Consider the following 19,675-nt stretch of genomic DNA (forward strand, 5'->3'; position numbering starts at 1 on the left):
TCACACAACCCAGTTGAACACAATATCTTCCTAGAAATGTAAGAAGACAAGATCTAAAACCTCAAAACACACTTCTTTTACTCCTATTTACTTTGTCTTTCCCTCTCGTTTTCAACTTTTCCATCTACCGTCTCTAATGTTCAGCTTTTTGCTCTAACTATCCTCCCTCCCTTCAACAGGTGGCGCTGGAGTTACCTGACTGGCTGTTACCGTGGCACTTGTTAAAGGAGCAGTACACACAGAAATAATGATAAAAAGAACAGTATCACTACTTTTAAGGCTTCTTGTTACCTTAAACACAATTGTTATTTTATTTGCTAACATTTAGTATTGACCTAGGCTTCTATTAGTTTGTTATCATAGTCACCTGGGTTACAAGAGTTTGTCATTATAATATTTTCTTCACACAGGCTTATTGGATGTTTACTTGAATGTTGCTGGCATTGTATACTGTGTATTTTTGAATGGTGCCACTCTCTTGTGTTGTGATCGGTGAGTTTATTTATCTTTTGCAGTTAAAAGACAGGAATGAGAAAGAAAAGAAAATGTAAGATACTATCGGGTGTGTAATTAAAGTAGATGTGAAAAATAAGTCTGGACTTATCACTTCAGTGAGTGCTTAATGTTGTGGTTAAAACACACCAAAAGTCACATTCTAAAATTTCCTTTTGAAAGCAGACGTGGGAGTGTTGGACGTGTGATGTGAGACTGAGAGCAGAAAAGAGGGTGCTGTGTTCATAGAGGTAATGGAGTGTGAGGGGAGACACACACAAAGTGAGTGAGTGGAGCTGTTGGCCTCTGTCTTTGGTGAGTAATGACCACAGAGGAGATGATCATGTTCATCAGCTCCCAGAACTGAGGCTACCAGCCCCCCTGCTGGGGAGGATCAGTCAGTCTGATGGCCCATAATCTGTGTGTGAGTGTTTGTATGTGTGTGTGTGTGTGTGTGTGTGTGTGTGTGTGTGTGTGTGTGTGTGTGTGTGTGTGTGTGTGTGTGTGTGTGTGTGTGTGTGTGTGTGTGTGTGTGTGTATGTGTGTGCGTGTGTGTGTGGGTGTGTATGAGCTGGTGGTTGAGTAGAGAGAGCAGAGAAAGAGCGAGAGAGGGTTAGTGACAACCGTGATAATGAGTCTTACCTTTGATTATGGAGCATAGGTGAGTGTGTGTGTGTGTGCATACTGTTGCACACAGTGTTGGAGGTTGAGTGTGTGCGGTATTAAAAGTACTTATTACATTTATTACAGAGCTGTTTTATGTCCGGCAGTTGCAGGGCTTGCTTAAGGGGAAAATTAGGTGTGCTGACTAGCCTTTTCATTAGCACGTCATTAAAGTTTGAAAAGTAGCTAAATAGCCGAGGCTGGCTGTACATACTGAAGAGCTGCCAAGTGGAGGCTCAGTATCATTAAAGCCAGTTTGTGTTTCTGAGGAAGTTTCAGCTCTGGCCTTTGAACTCGAATATGATCAAAAGCTAAAAAATAAGTGGAGCCTAATCTCCGTGTTCAGGTTTTCACTCAGGAGGCCGTGAGGATCATTTCAACATTCAACAATAAATTCACTGATGAATGAGTTTTTTTTAAAGCCAGAATGCCACATTATAAATGTAATTGTAATTTGCAGAGCCACAGAAGAATGAGAACACTTCTCCACTCCACTCAATTAAAGGAGCTGTGTTTTTATGTTCTTCATGAGCTTTGTCGACAAGATCTACAATCTGAATGAAATTCTGAAGGGACCATGTGATGATTTAAAAAGAAAAAAGAAATAGAAATGTAATAGAGATAGCCCATTTAAACTCCCACAGCTCTCTGCTTTCAGCACTCAGAAAAGACTGAAGTGATCTGAGATTCAACCTGTGTTGATATCACTAGTTTTCACTGTGCAAAACAAATGCTATCTTTCTTTCTGGTCAATCAGCAGCAAACTGTTTTGCTTTTCAAGTTAAACTGTGAAGATCAATTCTGGCCAACACTAGTATGTGTGTGGTACGTGTGTGTGTGTGTGTGTGTGTGTGTGTGTGTGTGTGTGTGGCTATGACAATGCGAGACAGAGTAAGGGGCTGTTAAGTGTAGTCTATGTGTTCCAATGATGCAAACGCTTGAAACAGCACCCCCATGTTTCAATTAATCTCGCTCTCCTACCGTCTGTAGAAACACACACAAACCCAGTGGAGAAGCTCGATAATATTTGCTTGGTTCAGAACACTATGAACATGTCTGCCCACTTTAAGTAGCGTCTAATCAATTGTCCCCTGAGAAAGAAAGTCATTTACATTACTGAAATAATCTCAAAGTCAATTTGTGGGCTATGTGTGAAAAGAAAATCCAGTAAAATGTTCAATTATATTTGGGAATTCTGCCGTTTCTGCAGTTCATTGTGATTTTTTTTGTCTTGTCAGTGTTCTATTTGTTCATGTTAGGGAACTTGTGGACAGTGACACAAATGTATAGGATTTTGTTTATATATTTTCATATGATAAAATACATCTTTTAGAGCTTTCCATCTGTCAAAGTTATATGTAATTATTTCACTTTCTCTAATAATTGTGAGGCGTAAGCTTTCCTGGTGCTTGTATTGTATCACTTAATTTGTCTTGACAATGAGTGTTCGTTCTGGTGGTGGTCCATGAACAGTATCTGTCCCTTTTAAAGATGAACCTTAAACAAAAACATGTTGCCAGGTCAGATTTCTGAGGGTCCTTGATATTTTCATGGGAGAAAAAAAAAGATTATAACTCTCCATTGGAGTCTGATTCTTTACATATCCCTCAATATACATTAGGTATACACATAACTAATAAGAATGTAAACTAATATAAATAACTAATACATGTAATAACTGAATACATGTAATAACTGAAAAAAATATTAAGCAAAGATTATAGAGCTGTCAGTTTGAGAGCTTCCTCTATGTCTGTGGCTCTGTTCAGGCCTTATTGAAATATTAATATTAAACTGAGGACCACCTGCAGCCTCCTGTAGAACCCCTATTTGCTGTCTAGAACCAAGATCATTAAACAAGCGCAGGGCTGTGTGAAGAGAGGAGCAATCCTCACTGAACTCTCTAACAGCCACATCCACAAACCTGTCCTAACTCACCGACCCCTGCTTCACTCCCTCTATAAAAAGACAGACTGTAGAAAAAGACTGTTGACTGTAGTGGAAACACCTGGCGCGGGAGATTTCAGGTTGCAGCTCCTCGATAGGTCAACCTCCCCCCCCGTCCCCCCTACCCTCCACTCCACCTCCCAATTCATTGCGCTCGGTGTCAATCTCGTCCGTAAAACCCTCCCCCGAGATATCAAATAGACCGTGTGGCTCTCTGGATCCTGCACTATTTGCCCAGACGGCTTCCGCTCCATTCAAACCCTGAGTTCGTCTCTGCTGCGGTGCGTTGCGCGCAGGTTGGAGAGAGATGACAAGAGCCCCGCGGAACTGGCCAGACAAACATGGATCTCCGTAAAACGCTGATTTCGGTGCTTTGGATATTATTGCTGAAGCTAGAAGAAGACTGTAACGCCGAGGAAGGTATGTGGATGTTTGTACTTGTTCCCAAACCGGTCTCCGCAGCGGGCATGTTGATCGACAGACAGATGTCCGCGGCGGAGATAGTTTGGCAATTTGCGCTGGTCATGTGAGGAGACGCAGGTGCATTGTTTCCACTGTAGGAAAGACATAAATAGCAGTGGAGTTCGAACAGTCTTTAAATGATTCAAACCACACATGAGATTGTGAATATCTGTTTTTTTCTGATCATGGAGAGACGCGTCTCTGTATAAAATCTGTATGATGACAGATTTACGCGTTTGAGCTCCGTGAACTCGTGAACGCGTTTTCCTCCTCAATCACCAGCATATGACACTACATTTTTCTTTTTTACACTGCATGATTTTTGTGCCACTTAATTACTAATATCAAAAGAGATAAACACACACTTCAGAATAATCAACAATCAAAACCCTGCGTGCAGCTGATTAATATTTTAAGCATTGCAGACCGTGAGCTAACTGACTGATATGAAGTTGTTTGACACAAAATAAAAAAATAAATTATAACAATAATGATAATAATAATAACAACAATAATAACAATAACAATAATAATAATAATAGTAATAGTAATAATAATAGTAATAATAATAATAATATTTGTAACACTGTGTTTCCACACAGCAGAGCTGTCTTCAGTATTCAGCTTCTGATGAATTCAGAGAGGAAAAGTCAGTTCGGTTCTCTTCCTCCTGAGGAATAAATGTGTTGTCACAAACATTTGGACTGTATGCTGCTCCTCTTGTCACAGCATCTTTGTGCAACTGGTTTCTTTGTCTTTTCACACTCCAACAGTCACTGATGCTGTGGCACGGACAGCAGGGCGCATTAGGCTTATTGCCTATCCCACTGCGTGCAACTCTCCTCCTCCCCTTTACAGCACATTTCTCCTCTAATAAGTGCTCCTCCTGTCAGTTTAAACAGCAGCACAGCTGTTTTCTCACTTTCTACCTTTGTCCCTCCATCAGCATTAAACAAAGAATCATTATCAGAGCCGTAATGCAGGGGAACAAATGTACAGTCACTGAGTGCTTTATCAAGATTTAATGCTGATGTGGGATCGGGATTTGGACTGCTGGCTTGTTTAATTGCTCCTGTGCATCTGCACTGAAGTGTGTCAGAGAGTGAGGGAGCTTCTGTGGTCCAACGATTTACCGGCAGCCTGGCTGATTGCAACAGATAAATACTTTCTGCACTCACAAGTTAGCCAACATATTGTAAACCTTCTATTTAACTTCATACATCAGTTCAAACACCAGCGTTCTCACCGGCAGGCTCAGGTGAAGCCGGGGAAGTGATCCTAATCAGGTCTGAGATTGTGTGAAGTGGAAAAGAACATAATGGCTTCAGACCCCCGGGCTCTTTCTAAAGAGGGGCTTTATTGCCTGGGTATAGCTGAGTGGATTTCGAATACACACTCATGCATGTGCCAAACACACACACACAAATGGCTACCTATACTCTTGAAATGCACATTTGGCACTCGTACACACTTCACAGTCATACATCATTGACGTACATTGATGCACTACATGGCACACATGAAATTCTGGATCAAATGCACACGCTCAGTTGACACTTACATGGTGCGCTTGCATGCGAGCGTTCTCATGAAACACGCACACAGATTGTGTGCCATTTTCTGGTACTTAAGGGCCCCTTCAGTGCACGCACATGCAGATATGAACACTTGCATGCACCGCTTTCATTTACACACACACACACACACACACACACACACACACACACACGCACGCCTCCTCTCGAGCACTGGATGAAACACACGTGAACTCATTGCCAGATTGATTTCGTTCCCTGGAATGCTGGGTAGTTGAATTTGGATGCTAGCTTTTGTTTAATTGATGTTGTGACAGTGATTAATTGCGGTGAAAGCAACGTGCTCCTGAAGGCTGGTATTGGCAGAGATTCTTCTCGCTGTTTGTACGGATTCGAGCGCTAGAGAAAACACTGGGGAGAATGCTCCCTTCTTTTAAATTCTCTGCTGTTGTATCCATATTAATTGAGTAAATTTACTTACCTGTCTATGTGTATTGTTTTGAGTGTGAACCTCTGCCATGAGAGCTGTGTTTAAACAAAGGAAGTGTGCGTTAGGGATTTTCAGAGTATCTTTTAAAACATCCTATTATATTATATTACAGCATTTATGTGGCTCTTTATGAAATGTCTCTTTTGCAGACTGCCTGTGTGCCTATTTTAGCGCTTTAGTAGCTTTTATTCACAGTGTTACGTCCCTTTGCCCTTATTTCTCCTGCTTTGTGTTGCAGATATACAAGACTGCTTTCTTACGTTAGTTCTTACTTGCTCTACACTTCTTTCCACCCTTTGTCTTCCCGTTTTCCTTTGTTCCTTCCACTCTCCTCTCATATGTCTTCTTCCTCTCCTTTCAGGCTCTCCATCCTCTCCTGTACATTCCACCCGCATCCTGAGCTGACTTTGCAAACACTAATACAACCTGGTGTCCACTATCCCACACACAGTCAATCTAGCCACTCCCCCTCCCTTCAGGCCGCTTTTCTCATTCCCCCACACCTCACCGCTAACACACCTTGGCATCTCATCGGGATCTCATTTACTTCCCCCCTCTTTCCCTCCCTCCCTCTCTCCCTCCTGCATCCATCCATTCTGCAGCAAGCTGAGAGAGCGAGAGAGGGCACAGGCTCGGTACAGAACAATACAGGCAGGCTGATGGAGAGGAGCGGAGTGATTGAGAGCGAGAGTCTCAGCATAACCTGTGGGATCATCCTGTTTGTGTGGCCGTGGCTTTGTTTGATGGCTCGTGTCAAAATGGCCGGGGTGACTTGACTGCACTACATTCTTGGCAGGCATTCAGCCTATTGTTTACCTGCAGCCTTATTATGCCACTGTGCTTCAGAAACTTCTCATGTCGAGTGTAATTTCAAATTTACAGCTGACATTTTCCACCACAATGCTTTGTGATGCCGTGGTAGCTTGGGATAAAGTCACAGTATTTATAATATTAAATGTGTCAGACATTCACACATCTATCTGGGAAAAATATCCACCCATAGCTGAAAAGTCTATCTTTTTAGAAAACCATGAAAAGGTCTGCAAGTCAGCTTGAAAAAGTGTTTTGTTTGAAGGCGATTCGAGTCCAGCGTGGTCTGATTCTGCCGATCTTCAGATCAGAGCAGGAAGTTAAGTAGCAAAGCGAAAACTAATAGTTGTGGGCGTAGCAGCAAAGCTGCGAAGGATCCATTGTGTTTGTAGCTTTTCTTATTATTAATCCGTTTCTGCTGCAATTGAAGTCTATGACAGTCCCTAGAAAGCCATGGTGAAAAGTTTTTTAAACTTGGCAAACGTATTCTTTATATTTGGAGTTGTTTTAGGTTTGAAAGGTTTGCAAAGTTTCCAACTTTTACACCAGAGACTGCAGTTTTAATTCCGTCTCGCCATACCCATTGACCCTCTGTGTGCGTGAGTGCGTTTTTGTGACTGTTCAGCATATGACTGATCTCTGAACTTACTAGAAACTCTTAAATTCTTTGTTTTTCTTCAGTTCCTCTCCTTTTCTACTTGCCTCTGTAGTAGGGTCATAACGTCTTGGCATGAATACATATTTTTTTGTTTTGTTTTGTTCAACTCGCTCGGTCAAATCTTCACCTCGATTTGCACTGATCCAAGAGGATTTGGCATCTTTGGCATCCTTTCATAGAGTTCATATACAGACCTTCACCTCATAAATCTGCATTGTGTTCTGACTGAACATTCAGAGCTACAAGAAATGTTTCCTTCATCTCCCATGATCAAAAACTTTCTGCAAGAATAAGCAGGAATTTTGATTGTTTAACCACGGTCATATCTTAACCACAGTTACACTTTCCAAAACCACAATCTTTTTCTAACAACGTAGTTTTACTGAACTGACCAAAGTCAGAAAAAAACACTGATATTCCATGTTCAAAAAGATTTTTTATGGAATGATCCTTGTGTGAGGTGTTGTGGAGATGGTGAGTGAATTACTACAAACAAACAACAACAGAAATCTTTTCTTTTTAAATTTCACGGTGAGGCAGAGACAATGTGTAATATATCAGGTCTACTGCTTTCTTAACTCTAACAGGAATATACAATTCATTCTCACAACATGTGACATCAAGATGGTATTTCTGTTTACTGCTGACTTGAACACAACATAATCAAAGCAACTATTCATTATTGAACTCCACTCATATGTCATATGATTACTGAATTATATAATTAGTACTTAGAAGATCTGATTGACTAATATTGGATTTACCAGCAATTGCCAGGCTGGCAGTGGAGTAGCACTCCACCCTCCCAGGCATCAGTTGGGACTAATTGTCTGTGATTGATGCAGGTTTATTTCTGCTCTGCTGCCACTGCCGGGCCCAATGCACCGGTCCATCTTTGGCTGGCAGGGGCAGCCTTGGACCTGCGCATGTTGGATCAGATGACTGTGACCTCTGTGAGAATGAAAGGTCAGAGTGATTTGTGAAGGTGGCAGGCATAGCGCCACAACATTCTCTGGTCGAGGCCTCAGGGACTGCGTCATTTTCAGGAGAAATGAGAGGAGGGGCGAAGACTTGGAAGAGGAAGAGGTGTGTCAGGTCGAGGGGTGACGAATAAGGGAGGCTGATTTGGGGCGAAAGCGAGGAACAGTGAATGAAGGAGTGACAGAAAGAAAATTGGAGGCGAGTAAAGGTGAAGGGAAGGGTAGCTGATGAGGGAATTGTAAGCTGCCAACGCTGCTTTGTTCCACTGCTCCTGTATGTTACGTGTGATCAAACACACCAAAGGTTTCTATAACCAGTCAATGTAGCAGCTCAGCCACATCCTTATTTACCTCCCACTCCACTGAAACACATCGACTGAAACTGATAGGTGAATTGTGTGTGTGTGTGTGTAAGAGAGTATGCGTGTCAATTGGATCCCAATAGGGTCACCTGATTTTCTTTTGTTCAGGGTAAGGATACTGCTACAGCATCGGGGATATTCTGCTGGATCGGCAAGAATGAGGAAAGGGTGGGAGTGTGTGTGTGTGTGTGGGAGGGAGGGAGAGCAGTTTGTGTGTGTGTGTGTGTGTGTGTGTGTGTGTGTGTGTGTGTGTGTGTGTGTGTGCATGTGGAAGGAAAGATGGGGGTTTAGCAGGTGTTTCAGCCACATTGGACAGTGAAGAAGGGCTCTGTGCAGCTGCCTGTGATAGATGAAGAAACTGTGCATCATTTTATTGATGAATCTATGCTGAAACATCTTCTTCAGCTGTCAGTGTGTGAGAGAGAATGTGACAGCCTCTCCGTGTGTGTCCTACACATACTTTTGCACATTTGCTCACCTCCTTGTTTCCTAACACTGTTAAGGACATTTTCTGCCCCCTCTGAGAAGCATCTTTACAATGTGCAGTTTAAGGACTTAAACCAACAAACTGCATTCTGTCTGTGTGATTTCAATGCATCATAACCAAATATGTGAATTCTATTGTATGAAATGCTATTAATTTGTGCGGGTGATAATTAAATCTAGTCTTTAAAAGGGAAGCTGAGAATATAGGCTGAACTCATCTGTGGCAGAGAGAGAAATTAAAATTCTATTTAAAAAGCAAAATGATGCTCAGTTGGTTAATTAACACTTTTTGTTTAAAATCGTTCATTAAGCAGAAATGTCAAACATTCAGTGGTTTCAGCTTCACAGACAGAGATTTGTTCAGGTTTCTGTTTGTAGACAGATAAGTTTAAACAATTGATTCACCCAATAAAATTAAGTAATAATGAACATAATACAACAGAATTTGCAATGTTAAATAGTTGTATGACTTAATGGTAGTATACATTTGATTTGGTTTACTGTCTTACATTATGAACTGATTTGGAACAGACATTTTTGTAGCTTGTTCTTGCTTTAGTGACTTTAAAGATTCATCGACAGTCAAGCTCAGCTAATATTACATAACACTGAAAATAAGTATGCAGCTGAAAATATATATGAGTATGTTTATTCATAGAAAATATCGATTCAACCTGAGGCGTCTACAAATTTAAAAGACTCTTATTTTCAGGTGATTATACATTAATGAAATCCATTTGATTTCTACCATACTCTGTAAATAGACCCCCTAAATCTGACACACTGGACCTTTAAAGCCTACATGAAGCACCCAAAGCTACTATATGCACTTGTGCTTTGTGTCAGGGCCTTAAATATCTCTATCCTAGATTTGTACATACAAGGAATTTGTCTTGGTGTTTTGGTACATAATAAGCATGAAGTAAAGACAATATGAGCAGGATGGGGTCTCAGGGGCCTCTTCTCAAAAGGTTCTTCAAAGGTTATATGCAGACAAGTCTAAAAAAAATCATTGCTGGAAAAAATTGAATTAAAAATGCCTCCCACCACCCACAGTGCCAGCATCCCAGAGTTAAGACATATTTTTGCCTGATTTTTTTCTGGATGCCTCAAACATATTATTCATCTTTTTGCTGCTTTTGTTGGGATACTAATGGATTAGAGGAGTTTATGTTGGCAGGCATTTCAGTCCTGAGGTGTCTAAAGTTGATAAATGTCACTGGTTTGTATTTGTTCAGAGCTGGAGCTGTGCTCTTGGCACACATTTCTGCTCAGGGTGTTTTGCATTGAGAGTAAACACTAACCACATTAATGCATGGCTTGATGTTGGTGGGAATGTTGGGAATTGAACTGACAACTCTGCAAAGCTCAGTCAGACTACCACCCTCACACTCCGCAGCTTTTCATTTCATTTCCTTGTTTTCGGATGGTGAACACATCATCACCCACTCATTTCCACATTAGTATGAAAAACAGATTCATGTAAAAAGATTCATTAAGGTAAGCAGACCTTCAAGACTGTTTATTTCATCTGTGGGCAGACAGACTGGAGCTGCTACCCAAATATGTCAGTGGACAATGTGATGAACATACTTATAAACTAATATACTGTACCTTTTGTCTATCTTTGTTCACCTGATCCAGGATATGCTATTTCAAGTCTCACATAATGAATGACCCTGTGAGACTCAAATTTGATTACCATCCTGCAGTTTGGAGCAGTGTGTGTGTGTGTGTGTGTGTGTGTGTGTGTGTGTGTGTGGAGCCAGCAGCAGTGTTTTACCAGAGGTTAAACATGTTGCCCTCCCTTTCAGATGTTGGCTTAAAGACTATCAGCCTCAATTCAGCCTGGTTTAGGAAGTCTCATCACACTGTCATGGAGGTGACAGAGGTCCTGAAATGTACAACAAGACAAACACACTGTGTTTTAGCAAGAGGTCCTTGGCTAAAATTGAACCGTAGCCCCTTGGCTACTAAGGCACTCCAGATTTAGGTGAATTTTGAATCCATGCAGTGTTTGACAAACTAAATTTGAGATTACTTTGACATTGTGTCCAGCAAACAAATTAGAAAGTAGTTTTGTAGATGGAAAATAATTGACAAAGCATTGTCTGATTGGCTTCACACATAAATCAGGCATGCGGTCAAGGTTAGGGAACAAATTGCTGTTATGAAACCAGAACAAACAGCAATTCAGTATTCAAGTTCTATATTTTGCTTGGGCTTTATTGTCCAGTAGATTAGATCCAGTTATGTAACACTTACGTGAATAGACAAGAGAGAAAAAATTCTCCTCTTGTTTTAAAGACCCGGCTGCATCTACTCATGCTCACTGGTTCATGCACATGCTCACAACAGTCTTGCTCTCTAACAGACAGACACACACACACATGTGGCATACGTGGAGACCCCACACACTTCCACAGTTGAACTCCCATCCTGCTGCCATTAGCCTCTCCTCTTCATCTTTGCTCTGCTGTGTCAGTGTCCGCCTAGCTGGCCTGTGAACGCCTCTTAATGTGCTTTTCATGTCTGCTCATCCTCCACATTGGATAGGAGGGAGAAAAACATTGCACTTTACATTTAACATGTTTATACGTGTACATCTCTTTGTGCTTACCCTCTTTCTTCTTTGCATCTTTGTTAAAAGCGCCGTTACTCTCTGGTCACTTGCATTGCATTCCTTACTACCTCGACATGACATGACATGACATGACATGACATGACATGACATGACGTACTAATTTTACATTGTCAAATGAAAATGAACATTATTTATTGGTAGCTGGAGGGTAATAGAGATTATTAATAAATGGCATTTTGAAATTGCTAGTGTCTGACTACAACTTCTGATAACATGATGTAGTCATCATAAGCATGTTAATAAATTGGTAGATGACACAAGAATATGCTGAAATACTAAATGTCTATTTATAATAGTAGTCCCTTATTATCTGGTTGAACATGATTCAGAGTTCGGATACTAGTTTTTCCTACTTCTGAATGCAGTTAAAATTAATATAAATATACATGGCTGCTATGACAAAGTTAATCATTTAATCTTCGGTAAAAGTCATATTAAATAATTGTACACAGAAGCTGCACAGCGTAGGCGCCAGAAGATGACCTATAATCCTGGATATGTGCGCACGCATCAGCATTCCAAAATCTCATTGGATAACAGTGTTGTCCATCACAGCGCTGCATCGTGATTGGTTGAATCGTAAGACTCGCTTAACATCTGCTGCATTGACTCGGAGGAAAAACAAACATCGGTGCACCTCGAAAAAGAAGGTAAGCTACAACATTATATATATATATATATTATAGCAGTATAACATAACATATAATTCTACTTTGAGTTAATTTTTATAACGTTTATATGGCTGGTGTTAGGTCTGATACACTCAGAAGGATGTGCTCTGCACATAGTAAAGTTACTGTACCGTGTTTCAGACGATGGAGAGGGCTCTGTTTTTAATAGTTATATATTATCCTCAGCTAACATTACTGCCATTCAGCAGGCTCAGTTTTAAAGCTATAGTGAAAACACTGTTTTGATACAGAGCATGCCTTCCTAGGATGGAGGCAGGGGGTCAAATAATGCTCTAAAGTGAAGCTACAGTTAGGCGAGGGAAAAACGGACATGGCCATTGCACATCTGGATGAAAATAGATGATGTGTACTGAGCAACATGTAGTCCTACTCAAGACTCAGACGCCAATAATGTGGACGGCAATTAAGTTACTTTAATTGTAGAATATTAAGTTGTCTTAAATATTTGTAAATTCTGTTAATTTGTCTACATAAGTTAATTCCAGACATTTGGATATTATTGTATTATTATTTATCTAAAATTGAATACCAATGCAATTTCTTCTTTTGCTTGACTTCGTAAATGCCTCTATCCCTGTAAAACAATAATTCATCTTCTGTGTTACAGGCAGTCAACAAGTTAAGGTCTTTTCTGGATGAGTCGGAGCAGATACATCCTCGAGCTGGTGTTACACGACTAAAAGAGATCTGGGAAGCAAGAGTTCAATCCAGAATGTGACCTCTACCTCTACCTCTACCTGTCCTCTACCTGTCCTCAACCTATAATCTACCTGTCCTCTACCTGTCCTCAACCTATAATCTACCTGTCCTCTACCTATAATCTACCTGTCCTCTACCTGTCCTCAACCTATAATCTACCTGTCCTCAACCTGTCCTCTACCTGTCCTCCACCTATAATCTACCTGTCCTCTACCTGTCCTCAACCTATAATCTACCTGTCCTCTACCTGTCCTCCACCTACAGTATAATCTACCTGTCCTCTACCTGTCCTCCACCTTTAATCTACCTGTCCTTTACCTGTCCTCCACCTATAATCTACCCGCCTGGCTGCAATTATACTAACATTTGTTGGTACTTAAGATTTTTTACTTGGAAAATGGATTATGTGTCAAATTTGATTTTGATATTTTCTTTTATGTGTCTGATTTATGTGGTCAGAAATACTCAGTATATCAACATGTTTACATAACATAACGTGTAACAATAACATTCATTTAGTAATTGGTTAACATTTAGCGGTCTGCTATGTGGAGTTGAATTGATCTGTCATGTGTGCTTTCTTTCATCCGTGCTGCTTCCATCATTGTAGCACACTGGATGGATGGATGGACACCGGTTGACATAACAAAATAAAAATAAAAAAACTGATCAACAAATGCCGCATTAGACCTGCAAAGACTCCTGATTCATGAATGTGGCACATGAGTCAAAAAAGCCCACATACACAAATGCTGCTCAAAGACTGTAGTAGCTGAATGTTTTGTGTTTTTTTCCCCAGTATTTTTAAGTTTCCTTCATATATGTGTGTGTGTGTGTGTGTGTGCGTGTGTGTATGTGTGTGTGTGTGTGTGTATGTGTGTGTGTGTGTGTGTGTGCGTGTGCGTGCACATGCACGTTCATGTGTGTGTCTCCACAATTGCTCTAGTATTGCTAGTATGGCTCCTGTCTCACTTATTGCTCCATTGAATTTTAGGAGAAACAAAAGAGAAACATAGCAGATAAAACAGAAACCAACATGAGGCTGAAATGAGCATCTCAATTTTGTCTCCTGAGCGGTAGAAGAGCAACCTTTGAGCAGTAAAACTTTTATCTGGGCACCAGCCATTAACATCTTGAGTCCTTCTTTAATGGCCATCATATGACAACTATGGCAGTTACTTACTTGGCTGAGCTGAATCAAGCTGCAGCACTTGTTAACAAACTGCCAGTCAGACAAACAGAGAGACTGATGAACACAAACTGCTCTATGTATGTGTGATGCATTCAGCTGCTGGCTTGAGTCACGTGTTGGCTGCCGAAGAACATCACATTAAAAGAGTGTACCACTGTTTCAGCATTGCACTCCATTGTTGGAGAGATTTTTCTCTTTCCTTCTGCAAACATGCCACCGACATTACCCATGATGCAAAGCTAACTGCCACTGAGACTTGTGTGTTATGCTAATAGCAGCTAATGTAGCCTCAAGCGGCAAAGCCTGAAGCAGAGATGGGGAGCAGGCTATGGAGGTTTGGTAAGCTCACTTCTTTCAACTCCACACCCACAGATTTATTTTTCAGGTTGCTAGTCTTCGGCCCTAATCAGTGGAATTCCTCTTTAACAAACATGTTGTCAAAAAACATGGACACTGTCGCTAAGATACTGTATTGTTTACCATCCAAAAGGTTACCGCTCCTCAGCTGCTGTCAGGTCTCCCACATTACCTAAAGTCACCACGGTACATCAAGTGTCAGATGTTGTGGAGAAATGGCTGAAGTCAAAGGTCAATGGTGAGGTCAGGAGTTCAGAAAGTGTTCAGGAGCCTCTGATGTCTTATGCTGTATTATTTATTGAAGCTTGATTAAGGAGAATTAGAGACACTCTCAAAGTTCATCAGAAGTGCCTGAGTCGGTCTCACATTCTGCCCAACTCATCCTGGTGGATCGACTTTAAACCCCAAGATAACACACAAATACTACACGCCCCAGAATTAGTCAAAGAGAGTGTTTTTACTCATACAGGTGTTATTGTCAGCATATTCTAGTCTGGAGACACAGATGTCTGTTGACGCAGATTGGAACGTCAACAGCAAGCTATCTATTATGTCTATGAAGGCAGCAATAGGTCTCTGTGACCCTGGCCACCACAGTGTTGAGATAGACTGGAACCTACTGTTCTTAACCAATGCCAAACAACTAATACTGCCGAGGACCTCAAGGCCCACACGTGACCTCATGTAACCTAAGGATAGAAAATTCCATAACATCAGCTATGCACATAAAGCAGCCTGCAGCACACTTCAAGTTAAATAAGTTAAAATATTCACACTAAGGAGAATGGACACATACTGGATAGACATCCAGTTCTATTTATTCTAAAAAATAAATAGAACTATTCTAAGCCTTTTTTCTTTTTTCATTTCTGTTTTTTAAAACTACAGATTTCAAAAAGGTTGTTACAGATAAAATATTTTCAGAGCCATAGTCTGCCTGCCACAGTTCATATGAGAGAAAAAACATTCAGCATAATCTGTTATGTAAAGTTTATGCATGCACAAGAAAGATTCACACATGTACGCCAGGTGGACAGACACACACTGGCCTCTTCCCACTACCTGCTGCCCAGCGGTTTTGTATTGTCCTTGTTTTTGCTTGTGATGCCTCCTTCCACCTGTACTCTGCGGTGGTAATGACCGTCATGTTGGAAATGTGTCCGGCAGGGCCTCGTAAACCATTACCCCCATGTCTAGGAAACCCCATTAATCTTTCTGAGAGGTGTTTGACCTTTCAAACTCATTAACCACAGCCGGTGTGCAGACAGACTTACACACACACACACACACAAACTGCAGATGTACTCTTTTTCTCTCTCACACATACATACCAGCATGTGCACACTCACAAACACACACACAGGTGAGGTTTGAATGCACCAGTGTGTGTCAAACTGCCAATATCACCGTCACCGGTTTGCCATCGAAGCTGTGCTCTCTCTCTCCCTCTCTCTTTCTCCTCTCCTCTCCTGTCCTCTTCATCCCCTCGCTTCCTCACCGTGTGGGTTTGGTCAGTGACCTGGAAAATTGCCCGACCTTTTAATACGCAGCTTCCTTGCTGATGAATAAATACATAAATCGCCCAGCTCCGGCTCAGTCACTTTTATGATACCCCTCCCTACCCCCAGTCTTACCTCCCGTACACCTCATCGCACCCAGTCATCTGCACCTCTTCACACTGACACAGAAGAGGGTAGAAGGGTGTCTTTGAAGTGATAGCCCCCCACGGAGAAGACTTTCCATAATGAAAGGGTGTTAGTGACTGGGCTAGGGCGAGAGAGTGTTAGTGTGAGCAGTATAGATGGCGAAGGATCTAATGGGGTGAGTGGGTGAGGCAGGTTAACACGCCAGCATGGAACCTGCTCTTCTCAGTTTATCAGAAGGCAAAGGCGGGAGTGAGAGAGCTTTGTAGGTGCCAGAGGATGTAATGTGGCGAGTGGCGAGGAAGGTTAACATAGCAGCATGGGATCTGATCTGCTCAGTTTATCAAAAGTGCAAGGGAGAGCTGTAAAAGGCTAAGTGGTGGGGAGGGAAGGGATGAAACTTATTCTGCTCAGTTTACTGGAGGTCCAAACGAGGGAGGGAAATGAAGCATAGAGAGAATATGGGGGAGGCTGAGAAGGAACAGAGGAAAAGAAAAAAGGACACGGTGTGAAAAAAAAATGAAAGAGTGTGCAGACGTGGTGAGGAAGGCAGCAGATCGCTGCGCTGACCTGCAAGTTTCGCACAAACATCACTTCACCAACCTCAATCTCATTCAGCAATATTCCTCAGGCCTGAAAGTCAATAATTCAATACTGGGACGAGATATTGGGAATATCTGAAAGGCAGACACAGTCTGCTGTATTGAATGTTCTTGGAACATTAAAGGTAAAGGGAGTCCACAAGAGCGTTCATGCTACAGAAAAACACAATGTTTGACCCCCAGAAGGCAGAAAGCAGCCTATCAGAGCAGAGCAGCTTGTCTCTTTGGTGTGCTGTTTGATTTTCTTCATCAGTAACCTCTTCACTCTGCTCTTTTTAGGATAACAGTATTGCCTATTGGAACTGTACAGTACTGTATGTATACTGATGTGTGCTACCTTTTGTCTTCTATACTGTGTGTGCACACTGTATACTGTTACTGTTGACTTTGTGCATTTGAACTCTTTGCTACTTCTAATGCACATCATTATACAGGCCATAAGCACATTTCTGAATATGTGTATGTGCCTGGTTGTGATTGCAATCAGTGTCATCAGTGCAGGATGGTTGGGTGGAGTGTGCTCCTGTTGTTTTTCAGCTTCCTTTCAGCTATAAATACAAATGAAAAAGTCAGTTAGCCTGCCAACCAATCAACGCACCAACCAGTTAACCAGCATTTAGTCATGTAACATGGCAACCACTAAAACAGCAAGCCACAAAGCCATTTACACTAGTAAATCAGAACACTAGTCAGCTCAAGTCAGCCAGATGCCCATTGTTGTTCTGCCATTCCATTCTGGTCTGTCAGCCAATCAGAGAGCTTTGCATTTGATTAATCTGTCATTCCGGAGAGCATCTAGTGATTGTCAACAGAACAGCGTGAACACCAAAGGCATTTGTTTCTGTGCTGTGTCTACAACAGGTTCATACAGTGAGATCTCACTGAACTCTAATCTTGTCACTCTGAACCTTCACAATGTGTAATCATGCCTAAAGCGTCAATCAATTCTCACTGGCACGTCAAAGGATGAAAACATCATTCCTCAGGCAACATACAGATTCAGTAAAGCGAGTGAATCTGGCTTGTTTTGCATCGCAGGTGCCAGAAGCCTGACTACAGTAAGACTTTAGAGGCTTTGTTTGCAAAGAAAATATGCAAATGGAGTTGTAGCACCAACAGCCATCAAAAGAGCACAGCACAAGCAAAATAAAAAGTAAAAAAAAAAAAAAAAACCTTCACCAACTGTTGCAAGTACAAATTGTGTGCCTCAGCTGGGAGATTAATCCACATTCTGGCATCCAGCACCTTAGAGTAGCACTTCGAACTGGGCCACTCTGTGGTCTGATTCTGACTCTGACTTTTAGATTCTTGGATATAAAACCTTCTCATCTGATTTACTACTCATGATTTTCATTTATAGCAAACATTCCACGCTTTCTGCCAAACAGAACAAGCTCCAAGTTAGACCACGCAACATAGCATGCAAAAACTTCAACTTTTGGTGTAAGCAAAAGAAGAGCTGATGAAACAAATATCCAACACACTTCTGAAGTTCAAATATCTACTTCTGCTTTAACTCACTTGCTAGCAAAAAAAAAAGCCTCCTTAAGTGGCATAAATTGGTGGTTTAATCCCCGGCTCCTCCTCTGTATGTCTAAGTGTCCATGGGCAAGATACTGAACACCAAATTTCTCCCAAAGGCTGTGCCATAAGCGTGTGAATGTGGGTGGATGAATTAGCTCCCGTCTGATGAGCAGTTGGCACCTTTCAAAGGAGTCAGTGCTGTCAGTTTATGAATGGCTGAATGGGACGTGTAGTGTAAAAGTGCCTTGAGTGGTCAGAAGGCTTGAGGGCGCTATATAAGTACAGTGAATTCCCTGTTTACCAGTGGAGTTGTAATCTGGTGAATTTGAAGATGTTAAATCTTCATTTGATTCAGGCACACAGGGGATGTGCCAGCCTGAGAACAAAACCCAGCTGGAAGAGCTCTCTCTCTATCTCTATCTCTATCTCTATCTCTCTCTCTCTCTCTCTCTCTCTCTCTCTCTCTCTCTCTCTCTCTCTCTATCTCTATCTCTCTATATCTTTCTCTCTCTCTCTATATATATATATATATCCATCTCTCTCTCTATATATCTCTCTATATTTCTCTATATCTCACTCTCTCTATATATATATATCTATATCTCTATATCTCTCCATATCTCTCCATATCTCTCCATCTGTGGACATGTCTCATTAATGCATGTTACTAACCAAACTTCCCCGGAGTTTCTGTGCTCTGTCGTCCAGCAGGTTCTCGTGGATCGTGGCTGCTGCTGTGATCCTGCATGACGCCCACTACATATATTATTACTGTCATTATTACTACCATATCTATTACTGTAATCATTTTTATCATTCATTATAATTCATTGTCATTTTATCAGTCATTGTACAATATGTTTGTGTTGATTTGTCCTGTACACGTGACATCCATTGCACGTCTGTCCGTCCTGGGAGAGGGATCCCTCCTCTGTGGCTCTTCCTGAGGTTTCTTCCACATTTTTTTCCCTGTTAAAAGGGTTTTTGTGGGCAAGTTTTTCCTCACTCGAACCGAGGGTCTAAGGACAGAGGGTGTCACTCCCTGTACAGATTGTAAAGCCCTCTGAGGCAAATGTACTTTGTGACTTTGGGCTATACAAATAAAATTGAAATTGAAAATTGAAGAGGCTAAAAGCTGATTCTATGTGGAGCTGCAGCAGGTTTAGAACGATGAGTAATTTAATTCAATGTTAATATTAAAATATAAATAATTATAAAATGACCTATACTAAGTAAAATTCTACTTTGCTGGCTCACTTGCTCTCTTTCCCCGTCCTATTTTCTGCTTGTTTCTTTGTTTCTGTTTTTCTCTAAGGGAGGCATTTACATTAATGTGATTTAAACATCAATAACATGACACAAAAACACAAAATTGCTTTTTTCTACTCCCCATCTCACCTGTAATTCATGCATGCAGGCTTGTGTTAATGTTGTTTT

The 19,675-nt window shown here is 41.3% G+C and overlaps 1 protein-coding gene across 1 annotated transcript in view; it reads left to right on the forward strand.

Moving 5' to 3' along the window:
- Positions 1 to 3,344: 3,344 nt before the first annotated feature.
- Positions 3,345 to 19,675, forward strand: part of epha10 (EPH receptor A10) — a 146,361-nt gene continuing 130,030 nt past the window's right edge. Inside the window, exon 1 of the mRNA XM_027287191.1 lies at positions 3,345 to 3,522. Within this exon, the coding sequence (XP_027142992.1) occupies positions 3,444 to 3,522 (79 nt within the window). The 5' untranslated portion in view covers positions 3,345 to 3,443. The remainder of the gene's footprint in view (positions 3,523 to 19,675) is intronic.

This window comes from Larimichthys crocea, chromosome XIII (assembly GCF_000972845.2).
Source record: "Larimichthys crocea isolate SSNF chromosome XIII, L_crocea_2.0, whole genome shotgun sequence".
Lineage (NCBI taxonomy): Eukaryota > Metazoa > Chordata > Actinopteri > Sciaenidae > Larimichthys > Larimichthys crocea.